Raw genomic sequence first — 13,195 nt, 5'->3', positions numbered from 1 at the left:
TATCTTCTCTCTTTCTCTCAATGTAGATTAAGATGCTGTTATTTAATAGATGAAGGTTGTTCTGCTGTGACTTCATGAACATAACGTGTCATTGTGTTTTCTCTTTCTGTCTTCAGTCTGTATAGATGCAGTATTACAGAGAAACAGTGTCTCATCCTGACTTCAGCTCTGAAATCAAACCCATCACACCTGAGAGAACTGAACCTGAGCGGGAATAAACTACTAGGAGACTCTGGAGTGAAACACCTCAGTGATCTACTGATGAACACACAATTCAAGCTGGAGAAACTAGAGTTAGTATCATTATACTCTACAGCAGTTACAGTCAGATTAAAGTTTACTGTTTACTTTCAGGAAAAGAAAAGGAAAGGATGTGACGTGTGGCCAAATATAGTGTCCCATACTCTGAACATCTGCATTTAACACACACACACACACACACTCTCTCTCACACACACACACCTGTGGCGCTGAGGAACAGTTTTGCAATTTTGATTGCAACTGAAGGTTATAATTGTGGGAAATTAAAATGCAAGAATTGCAGATTACGTTCACCAATATATAACTTTACCCAGCTTTACTGTGAAAAGAGTCAATTCAGGTCAAAAATGTCTGTAGTGCATCTTTTTATTTTCTTCATTTTAGAACATGTACTTCTATGACAATCTGTGTTATAATGAAGAATAACATATTTTTCTAATAGACTTTCAGACTGCAGTATCAGTGAAGAAGGCTATAAAGCTCTGTTTTCAGCTCTGAGATCAAATCCTTCACACCTGATAGAGCTGGATCTCACAGGAAATGATCCTGGAGAATCAGGAGTGAAGCTGCTCAGTGATTTACTACAGGATCCAAACTGTCAACTCAAGACTCTGAGGTGAGACCTGATGAAATAATGCTGAATAAATGATACACATTTGAGTTATTTATATTATATTTTTCTAATAATTTAACGGCCTCGAGTCAATTATTTAGCTTATACTGCGGTTGCCACACCTAAAGACATCAATCAGATGATAGATTTAAAGGGATTCATCTGGTTTTTGTACTTGAATCACTGTTGTGAGTAGGATTATTTGTTCCGCATCTCATCCAATGCCTCTTTTGCTGAATCCAAAACATGATTTTAAAGCTGGTAATGGAGGCTTGAGTCTTTGATAGCATTCTAATGCAGTTATTAATGAAGTTATTAAAAAGAGAGGGAGAGAGACAGAGACGCACAGAGAGAGAGAGGGAGAGAGAGAGCTTGTGTGAATTAGGCTTCCTCTGTGCTTCCCTCAACAGTGTTCTGCAGCAGTGTCTCTAAACAGCTGTTATTACCTCGCTAATGAGAAATGTCATGTGTGTTTACTTCCAGAAAATCATCTGTCATGATGTTGTTTTTACATTTACATTTATTCATTTAGCTGACGCTTTTTATCCAAAGCAACTTACAATTGCTATATATGTCAGAGGTCGCACGCCTCTGGAGCAACTAAGGGTTAAGTGTCTTGCTCATGGACACATTGGTGTCTCACAGTGGATTCGAACCCGGGTCTCCCACACCACAGACGTGTGTCTTATCCACTGGACTGGGGTGGTGTTAGCGCAGTCCGGTAACTACTGTTATAACAGCTTTACTATATGTGAAGTGATATGAACTGTAATGAGGTCAAGAGAGCTGCCTGGAACTACGTTCACCATGCGTTAATCAGACATTTTGGGTCACTAGATGTGCTGGTGTTTAGTAGTTTGGTTCCTCGATAGTTAACATTTATAATTGTGTTATTGTGGACATTTCTCATGAAAAACATATTCAGTGTGATTTATTATCCTGATTGTTTAAATATTACTGAATGCACTGTACATTAATTTCCATCAAGCTCAGATTCACAACACTGTAGATCTACTACAGCAGATCAATCACAGACCACAAACATGTGATGTGTGTCAGGAGAGGATCCGTGATAATTGTGCATAGACAGGCATCAGTTAAATAAAACTATCCAGAGTAGTGGTGGGCGATATGAGCTAAAATTCATATCACAATATTTTACACTGTCCAGGAGATATCGATATTATATTGTGATACTTTCCCTCATTATAGATTTTAGCTCGGCATCTAACCACGGAGCATTATTGATATTTATCGACCCTTTTCCAATTGGTGCATGTTTGTCAACTAGTTTCACAAACCTATCCATAAAAATACAAAAAGAATCATTAACATCCTCCTCGTCAAAAAAAAAAAAAAAAACGCTGACCAAGTGGACATTTCAACACCTTCCACAAACGCATTAGGATCGGACGTTTTATAAGACCTACGATAGACAATACTTGCACCAAATTTAGGCAATTTAGTTTTCTTTGTTGTGATGATTAAATTATGATCACTGCATCCTACTCCAACTGAGATGACATGTGAACACAACTCATACACATTTGTAAAAATGTGGTCAATGCATGTTGATTTAAATTTACCATTCAAAGAAATTCTTGTGGGTTGTGTAACAATCTGCTTAAGGTTAGAAGCATTAGTTATAGTAATCATCTTTCTACGTAAATAACACTTCTTTGAAAACCAGTCAATGTTGAAATCCCCCCCAAAAAAGATATCTTTGGTTTGAGCAGATGCCTTCTCAATGTTATCACATATCTTTTCCAAGTAATCTACATTTGAACTGGGAGGACGGTAACAGCAGCCCACTAAAATGGGTTTGTTAAACTGAATATTTAACTGTAACCATATCATTTTAATATCGCTGCCCATCAAATCTTCCCTTGGAGTGACTGCAATATCTTCGCTAAAATAGAATGCAACACCCCCACCATTTTGATTTCTATCTTTTCTAAATAGTCTGTACCCCTCAACAGCTAGCTGTGAATTATCAAAACTGCGGTCTAAGTGTGTTTCTGATAAGGCCAATCATGTTTATCATGTTTGTTTTGTGATCGTGCTGGTTCCAGTGACTTATCTATTAGTAGTTTTCTGATAACTTCTTTGTTGGTGAAATGATGGAGTTGTGTGACGTTGTTCCAGAGAGGCGTGTAAACGGTGTTTTAATGAAGCGCTGAGGAGTTTCTGACCCAACGGATTACATAATCAGAGAGAAGCCTATTTATTTTGGTTTGAATATTTTCATTTCATTTCAGTAGTCATATTTCTCAAATCTGTGAGGCACAAGCTGAGTTTCAGCGTCCTCCAGTTCACATCAATGCAAGTGATCGTCCCAGCACCTCATTACAGTGTCTGCTATATATTTGCTTCTTATTTATTAAATACGGGCAACTGATTGATAAAACATTGATCAAAATTAAGATATTAATTGGAACGATCAAGTCACTGGACAGAGCAGAGCGAATGCATTTACGTTGTAGTGATGTGCAGACCAGAATCAATTTAAACACAAATACACAGCAGTCAGGACTTTTATTTTAGACAATATGATCAGTTTTAGACGAAAGATGAAATAAGAATTATATGACAGAAATAAAAAATAGGAAAGATTTTAACACCTTTCACACAAAGTTGTGGGGAATTAAAACTTTGTTGTATTTCTATCAAAAATCAGGAGAAATTGTACATAAATCATGAGAAGTGTCAATTATTTGATTAAATGAACAACTTGTTTGTTTTTCTGTTTTGAAGACCAAATTGTGGAAAATTATCCAAAGATGTTCAGACACTCTTCCTCTGTTTTTTGTTTTATCAAGACATTGTGACTTTATTAAATAGTTTTCTTCTATCTTCTCTCTTTCTCTCAATGTAGATTAAGATGCTGTTATTTAATAGATGAAGGTTGTTCTGCTGTGACTTCATGAACATAACGTGTCATTGTGTTTTCTCTTTCTGTCTTCAGTCTGTATAGATGCAGTATTACAGAGAAACAGTGTCTCATCCTGACTTCAGCTCTGAAATCAAACCCATCACACCTGAGAGAACTGAACCTGAGCGGGAATAAACTACTAGGAGACTCTGGAGTGAAACACCTCAGTGATCTACTGATGAACACACAATTCAAGCTGGAGAAACTAGAGTTAGTATCATTATACTCTACAGCAGTTACAGTCAGATTAAAGTTTACTGTTTACTTTCAGGAAAAGAAAAGGAAAGGATGTGACGTGTGGCCAAATATAGTGTCCCATACTCTGAACATCTGCATTTAACACACACACACACACACACTCTCTCTCACACACACACACCTGTGGCGCTGAGGAACAGTTTTGCAATTTTGATTGCAACTGAAGGTTATAATTGTGGGAAATTAAAATGCAAGAATTGCAGATTACGTTCACCAATATATAACTTTACCCAGCTTTACTGTGAAAAGAGTCAATTCAGGTCAAAAATGTCTGTAGTGCATCTTTTTATTTTCTTCATTTTAGAACATGTACTTCTATGACAATCTGTGTTATAATGAAGAATAACATATTTTTCTAATAGACTTTCAGACTGCAGTATCAGTGAAGAAGGCTATAAAGCTCTGTTTTCAGCTCTGAGATCAAATCCTTCACACCTGATAGAGCTGGATCTCACAGGAAATGATCCTGGAGAATCAGGAGTGAAGCTGCTCAGTGATTTACTACAGGATCCAAACTGTCAACTCAAGACTCTGAGGTGAGACCTGATGAAATAATGCTGAATAAATGATACACATTTGAGTTATTTATATTATATTTTTCTAATAATTTAACGGCCTCGAGTCAATTATTTAGCTTATACTGCGGTTGCCACACCTAAAGACATCAATCAGATGATAGATTTAAAGGGATTCATCTGGTTTTTGTACTTGAATCACTGTTGTGAGTAGGATTATTTGTTCCGCATCTCATCCAATGCCTCTTTTGCTGAATCCAAAACATGATTTTAAAGCTGGTAATGGAGGCTTGAGTCTTTGATAGCATTCTAATGCAGTTATTAATGAAGTTATTTAAAAGAGAGGGAGAGAGACAGAGACGCACAGAGAGAGAGAGGGAGAGAGAGAGCTTGTGTGAATTAGGCTTCCTCTGTGCTTCCCTCAACAGTGTTCTGCAGCAGTGTCTCTAAACAGCTGTTATTACCTCGCTAATGAGAAATGTCATGTGTGTTTACTTCCAGAAAATCATCTGTCATGATGTTGTTTTTACATTTACATTTATTCATTTAGCTGACGCTTTTTATCCAAAGCAACTTACAATTGCTATATATGTCAGAGGTCGCACGCCTCTGGAGCAACTAAGGGTTAAGTGTCTTGCTCATGGACACATTGGTGTCTCACAGTGGATTCGAACCCGGGTCTCCCACACCACAGACGTGTGTCTTATCCACTGGACTGGGGTGGTGTTAGCGCAGTCCGGTAACTACTGTTATAACAGCTTTACTATATGTGAAGTGATATGAACTGTAATGAGGTCAAGAGAGCTGCCTGGAACTACGTTCACCATGCGTTAATCAGACATTTTGGGTCACTAGATGTGCTGGTGTTTAGTAGTTTGGTTCCTCGATAGTTAACATTTATAATTGTGTTATTGTGGACATTTCTCATGAAAAACATATTCAGTGTGATTTATTATCCTGATTGTTTAAATATTACTGAATGCACTGTACATTAATTTCCATCAAGCTCAGATTCACAACACTGTAGATCTACTACAGCAGATCAATCACAGACCACAAACATGTGATGTGTGTCAGGAGAGGATCCGTGATAATTGTGCATAGACAGGCATCAGTTAAATAAAACTATCCAGAGTAGTGGTGGGCGATATGAGCTAAAATTCATATCACAATATTTTACACTGTCCAGGAGATATCGATATTATATTGTGATACTTTCCCTCATTATAGATTTTAGCTCGGCATCTAACCACGGAGCATTATTGATATTTATCGACCCTTTTCCAATTGGTGCATGTTTGTCAACTAGTTTCACAAACCTATCCATAAAAATACAAAAAGAATCATTAACATCCTCCTCGTCAAAAAAAAAAAAAAAAAACGCTGACCAAGTGGACATTTCAACACCTTCCACAAACGCATTAGGATCGGACGTTTTATAAGACCTACGATAGACAATACTTGCACCAAATTTAGGCAATTTAGTTTTCTTTGTTGTGATGATTAAATTATGATCACTGCATCCTACTCCAACTGAGATGACATGTGAACACAACTCATACACATTTGTAAAAATGTGGTCAATGCATGTTGATTTAAATTTACCATTCAAAGAAATTCTTGTGGGTTGTGTAACAATCTGCTTAAGGTTAGAAGCATTAGTTATAGTAATCATCTTTCTACGTAAATAACACTTCTTTGAAAACCAGTCAATGTTGAAATCCCCCCCAAAAAAGATATCTTTGGTTTGAGCAGATGCCTTCTCAATGTTATCACATATCTTTTCCAAGTAATCTACATTTGAACTGGGAGGACGGTAACAGCAGCCCACTAAAATGGGTTTGTTAAACTGAATATTTAACTGTAACCATATCATTTTAATATCGCTGCCCATCAAATCTTCCCTTGGAGTGACTGCAATATCTTCGCTAAAATAGAATGCAACACCCCCACCATTTTGATTTCTATCTTTTCTAAATAGTCTGTACCCCTCAACAGCTAGCTGTGAATTATCAAAACTGCGGTCTAAGTGTGTTTCTGATAAGGCCAATCATGTTTATCATGTTTGTTTTGTGATCGTGCTGGTTCCAGTGACTTATCTATTAGTAGTTTTCTGATAACTTCTTTGTTGGTGAAATGATGGAGTTGTGTGACGTTGTTCCAGAGAGGCGTGTAAACGGTGTTTTAATGAAGCGCTGAGGAGTTTCTGACCCAACGGATTACATAATCAGAGAGAAGCCTATTTATTTTGGTTTGAATATTTTCATTTCATTTCAGTAGTCATATTTCTCAAATCTGTGAGGCACAAGCTGAGTTTCAGCGTCCTCCAGTTCACATCAATGCAAGTGATCGTCCCAGCACCTCATTACAGTGTCTGCTATATATTTGCTTCTTATTTATTAAATACGGGCAACTGATTGATAAAACATTGATCAAAATTAAGATATTAATTGGAACGATCAAGTCACTGGACAGAGCAGAGCGAATGCATTTACGTTGTAGTGATGTGCAGACCAGAATCAATTTAAACACAAATACACAGCAGTCAGGACTTTTATTTTAGACAATATGATCAGTTTTAGACGAAAGATGAAATAAGAATTATATGACAGAAATAAAAAATAGGAAAGATTTTAACACCTTTCACACAAAGTTGTGGGGAATTAAAACTTTGTTGTATTTCTATCAAAAATCAGGAGAAATTGTACATAAATCATGAGAAGTGTCAATTATTTGATTAAATGAACAACTTGTTTGTTTTTCTGTTTTGAAGACCAAATTGTGGAAAATTATCCAAAGATGTTCAGACACTCTTCCTCTGTTTTTTGTTTTATCAAGACATTGTGACTTTATTAAATAGTTTTCTTCTATCTTCTCTCTTTCTCTCAATGTAGATTAAGATGCTGTTATTTAATAGATGAAGGTTGTTCTGCTGTGACTTCATGAACATAACGTGTCATTGTGTTTTCTCTTTCTGTCTTCAGTCTGTATAGATGCAGTATTACAGAGAAACAGTGTCTCATCCTGACTTCAGCTCTGAAATCAAACCCATCACACCTGAGAGAACTGAACCTGAGCGGGAATAAACTACTAGGAGACTCTGGAGTGAAACACCTCAGTGATCTACTGATGAACACACAATTCAAGCTGGAGAAACTAGAGTTAGTATCATTATACTCTACAGCAGTTACAGTCAGATTAAAGTTTACTGTTTACTTTCAGGAAAAGAAAAGGAAAGGATGTGACGTGTGGCCAAATATAGTGTCCCATACTCTGAACATCTGCATTTAACACACACACACACACACACTCTCTCTCACACACACACACCTGTGGCGCTGAGGAACAGTTTTGCAATTTTGATTGCAACTGAAGGTTATAATTGTGGGAAATTAAAATGCAAGAATTGCAGATTACGTTCACCAATATATAACTTTACCCAGCTTTACTGTGAAAAGAGTCAATTCAGGTCAAAAATGTCTGTAGTGCATCTTTTTATTTTCTTCATTTTAGAACATGTACTTCTATGACAATCTGTGTTATAATGAAGAATAACATATTTTTCTAATAGACTTTCAGACTGCAGTATCAGTGAAGAAGGCTATAAAGCTCTGTTTTCAGCTCTGAGATCAAATCCTTCACACCTGATAGAGCTGGATCTCACAGGAAATGATCCTGGAGAATCAGGAGTGAAGCTGCTCAGTGATTTACTACAGGATCCAAACTGTCAACTCAAGACTCTGAGGTGAGACCTGATGAAATAATGCTGAATAAATGATACACATTTGAGTTATTTATATTATATTTTTCTAATAATTTAACGGCCTCGAGTCAATTATTTAGCTTATACTGCGGTTGCCACACCTAAAGACATCAATCAGATGATAGATTTAAAGGGATTCATCTGGTTTTTGTACTTGAATCACTGTTGTGAGTAGGATTATTTGTTCCGCATCTCATCCAATGCCTCTTTTGCTGAATCCAAAACATGATTTTAAAGCTGGTAATGGAGGCTTGAGTCTTTGATAGCATTCTAATGCAGTTATTAATGAAGTTATTAAAAAGAGAGGGAGAGAGACAGAGACGCACAGAGAGAGAGAGGGAGAGAGAGAGCTTGTGTGAATTAGGCTTCCTCTGTGCTTCCCTCAACAGTGTTCTGCAGCAGTGTCTCTAAACAGCTGTTATTACCTCGCTAATGAGAAATGTCATGTGTGTTTACTTCCAGAAAATCATCTGTCATGATGTTGTTTTTACATTTACATTTATTCATTTAGCTGACGCTTTTTATCCAAAGCAACTTACAATTGCTATATATGTCAGAGGTCGCACGCCTCTGGAGCAACTAAGGGTTAAGTGTCTTGCTCATGGACACATTGGTGTCTCACAGTGGATTCGAACCCGGGTCTCCCACACCACAGACGTGTGTCTTATCCACTGGACTGGGGTGGTGTTAGCGCAGTCCGGTAACTACTGTTATAACAGCTTTACTATATGTGAAGTGATATGAACTGTAATGAGGTCAAGAGAGCTGCCTGGAACTACGTTCACCATGCGTTTCCCAGAAAAATAATGTTCGTCAGCCAATTAGATTCAAGCATTCAGTGGCCCTGTAGTATAAATTATATTATTACACTTATTCAGTAGGTACACAATTTGTTGTTGAAAATGATCAAACATGAAAGATGAGATGCTGCAGCTGCTGTTGTTTTGATGATAAATGTCAGCACAGTTTAGTTGTGTTAAAAGTTACAGATTAATCAGACATTTTGGGTCACTAGATGTGCTGGTGTTTAGTAGTTTGGTTCCTCGATAGTTAACATTTATAATTGTGTTATTGTGGACATTTCTCATGAAAAACATATTCAGTGTGATTTATTATCCTGATTGTTTAAATATTACTGAATGCACTGTACATTAATTTCCATCAAGCTCAGATTCACAACACTGTAGATCTACTACAGCAGATCAATCACAGACCACAAACATGTGATGTGTGTCAGGAGAGGATCCGTGATAATTGTGCATAGACAGGCATCAGTTAAATAAAACTATCCAGAGTAGTGGTGGGCGATATGAGCTAAAATTCATATCACAATATTTTACACTGTCCAGGAGATATCGATATTATATTGTGATATGAGAAAAAAAAAAGGCAAAATATTTTAACTTTACATAACTAGAAAAAATTAGGGATTGGAGATAGAACTGAAAAGTATTTTTTATTGTGCCATTGTTTTACTCAAAAAGTGCAAATGTGCAACATAAGGTAGGTCTGTATGAATTAAATTAAATATTGTGTGTTTGAGTTGTCCAGTGGTTCCCAAACCTTTTGTGACCCCCCCTTTAGTAGGCCCCACCCCCTTCTTTTTTTTCTTTTTTTTTTTAAGTCTCATATGCTCACCATGGCTACATTTTTTTCAATTAAAACTAAAGTACAGAGATTGTGATAATAATGTGAATATTGTCAATTTAAATGATCTATTTGGATGTTTTAACATATAGGCTACCGTATGGTCAATTCCCATGAAAAATATTCAGTTTGATGAGTTATCCTGACTGTTTAAAAGTTACTGAATGCACTGTACATTAATTTCCATCAAGCTCAGATTCACAACACTGTAGATCACTGATCTAGAATAGAGAACTGGATTGCTCATGACGTCGTGAAAGTGAATCACCATATTGGTAATCCCTTTTGTCTGTGTAAATGTTCTATTGAATTAATTGGAAATTGTATGATTTTAATGAGACATCACATAAGTCAGCTTTTTAAAACTGAAGTATCCCTGTACATTCTTACAATGCAAAAACTCAAGGGAATTTCCTCTACTTATTAAAAAGCTACGTTCATTACAGTAGCGAACATTATGAACACGATAAACATCAGACAGACACGACCTCATCATATAACAAATGACAAAGTGCTCGTTCTGAAATCTGAAAAAACACATAAACACACATCTTTATTCGCATTGAACAGTTATTTATTGTTTATATAATTCTGTTATAGTGTTTTTATTCGTACAGTAGGTGCTAACTGTAAATGTTTCAACAAGAATTTCGTTAACATCATTCATTTTGAAGCAGGTAATGATTTAAATGGTGGTTAAATTATTATTAATTTAGCATACAATATTTTACATGGAAACAGTAGATAATGCTAGTAGACATATTTGCGCTATTTTGGAGATACTGAAATAGAGGTCTTAACGGGTCTAAAAATTTGTGCCCGAACCCAAAAGATATCCGTAATGTACTAGACTGAACCGACCCGGACCAGTCTATTATTTCAAAAGCTGGACCCAAACCCATCTGGAAGACAAAGCCCCGACTGGACCCGATTGTAACATATTCCACCTTAAATTGCTATTGCAAGCCAATAAACCTGTTGCGAAAAATACAACTTTTTGTTTTACCTAATTTAAGGAGCCATAATCTCTCTTCTTTGTACCTGACTGCCTGTGATGCATTCAAGTTATTTTTCGCGTTATTCCAAGTCCGAGCTCAATCCACTCATTATTTCAGCTTCAAAAGTCCACTTGATGTCACGGTGACGGATGACAAATGCAACTGTGCACATGTACATTCTGACTCGAATTTAACTTGCATAATAACTTCGACTGTTTGCCCTTTTGAACTATAATAACGATCGCTCGTTCAGTGCCATGGCTGCTCTGTCTATCATCTCTGTGCTCTCTGCTCTGCTTCGAGTCTGAATCTGACCACTAAAACTTTGATTAAACTGTTCATTTATATTATTATAAAATGCTAACCTGTCACAAGCTAGTTATCCTTTTGCTAACTTTCCTCATCTCCTGCTTAAAAGCCAGAAATATCTTCAGATGCTTGAGAATCATGATCTAGTGAGCTTCTGCCCCAGAGTTTCTTTTAAATTTACTTTTGACTTTTGTCTTTCTAAAAAAAAAAATTATATTTAAATGTTCAACTGTTTAAACTTGAACTAGAGCTTTTCGTTACAAACAATGTTTGATAATCTTTAAATGTTTTGTGATGTAATGCACATTGAGTTGATTCCAGCTTCATCTTCTCTTCTGCAGGTTTTTGGGTCCTGCTGCAGATGAAGGCTGTCAGTATGTGACTGGAATTGTGGGTAAAAACCCGTTACTCCTGAGAGAGCTGAATCTGAGTGGACGTAAACTAGGAGACACAGGAGTGAATCAGATCTCTGCTCTACTGCAGGATAAACACTGTAGACTCAACACACTGAAGTGAGTATCTTACATCATTTCACATGTTACATGACTAGTAATGTTACAGTCGTCTATTTTAATTCTCATTTGAGTCAGACCTCACGCTATAAAGCTTGGAAGAGCCAGGACATTTTTAATATAACTCTGATTATATTTGTCTGAAAGAAGAAATGAATATACATCTAGGATGTCTTGAAGGTGAGTAAATCATGGGGTAAATTTCATTTTTGGGTGAACTCTCCCTTTAAGTGCACAGGGGTTGGAGAAAATAATGTGAACACATTAGAAATAGCCAGTATTTTATTAATGTGTTTACCATAATTTGCCTTTAATACAGCTTAGAATAGATTCATACAACTTTTGAATAGACTTCAGTTAAATTCTGTCTCTAACTTCTGCTGTGACTGCTGAATGTGTTCATGTTTACTGACTACAAACTGAGGATTGAAGACTAATTGAAAATTAGTCAGTCTGGTTTCCACTGTCACTTCTGGGTCTTCCTCTGGGACAACGGCCAGGGTTTTTTGGACAACTGTGTCTCTGAGTTTAGGTTAGAGGAGGTTATGAATGAAGGAAGAGTTTCTCTGCGTCTGGAGAGCATCAGTGCAGAGGATCATTTCATAAAGTTAGAGACATTAATAATAATAGCTCAGAAGTCACTTTCAGACAGCAGCGAGTGTGTGAAATAACTTCTGTTTGAGATCTGATGTGGATTATGATCACCTTACAAGGCTTCATATCATCTCTCTGTCATCAAACACCAGATTAATGAATGTGTAACACAACTGAACAGAACCGGTCCAGACTGGGCTTTATTCTGTGCAGGCATTGCTTCTTCAGTCTGACCTGTTTCAGAGAAATATTACTGTACTTCACATCTACACACACAGACAAACCTACAGTTTTATTTAGATGTGCAAAGTTGAATCTGTGTAGCAAAGCTGATCAAGTCACTGGACAGAGCAGAGCGAATGCATTTACCTTGTAGTGATGTGCAGACCAGAATCAATTTAAACACAAATACACAGCAGTCAGGACTTTTATTTTAGACAATATGATCAGTTTTAGACAAAAGATGAAATAAGAATTATATGACAGAAATAAAAAGATATGAAAGATTTCAACACCTTTTACACAAGGTTGTTAGGAATTAAAACTTTGTTCTATTTCTATCAAGAATCAGGAGAAATTGTACATAAATCATGAGAAGTGAAAATAATTTGATTAAATGAACAACTTTATTTGTTTTTCTGTTTTGAAGACCAAATTGTGGAAAAATATCCAAAGGTGTTCAGACACTGTTCCTCTGTTTTTGGTTTTATCAAGACATTGTGACTTTATTCAATAGTTTTCTTCTATCTTCTCTCTTTCTCTCAATGTAGATTAAGATGCTGTGATTTGACAG

At 36.4% G+C, this 13,195-nt stretch overlaps 1 protein-coding gene and 1 long non-coding RNA gene across 2 annotated transcripts in view; one reads left to right on the top strand and one right to left on the bottom strand.

Moving 5' to 3' along the window:
* The window catches only part of LOC127987559 (uncharacterized), a 1,718,354-nt gene that overhangs the window by 548,863 nt on the left and 1,156,296 nt on the right, over nucleotides 1-13,195 (top strand). Inside the window, exons 39-41 of the mRNA XM_052589927.1 lie at nucleotides 117-293; nucleotides 3,840-4,016; nucleotides 7,564-7,740. Of these exons, the coding sequence (XP_052445887.1) occupies nucleotides 117-293; nucleotides 3,840-4,016; nucleotides 7,564-7,740 (531 nt within the window). The remainder of the gene's footprint in view (nucleotides 1-116; nucleotides 294-3,839; nucleotides 4,017-7,563; nucleotides 7,741-13,195) is intronic.
* Nucleotides 1-13,195, bottom strand: part of LOC127987654 (uncharacterized) — a 193,763-nt gene that overhangs the window by 59,361 nt on the left and 121,207 nt on the right. The window lies entirely within an intron of this gene.

Source organism: Carassius gibelio, chromosome B22 (genome assembly GCF_023724105.1).
Source record: "Carassius gibelio isolate Cgi1373 ecotype wild population from Czech Republic chromosome B22, carGib1.2-hapl.c, whole genome shotgun sequence".
NCBI lineage: Eukaryota > Metazoa > Chordata > Actinopteri > Cypriniformes > Cyprinidae > Carassius > Carassius gibelio.
This window is presented reverse-complemented; position numbering and strand designations above follow the sequence as displayed.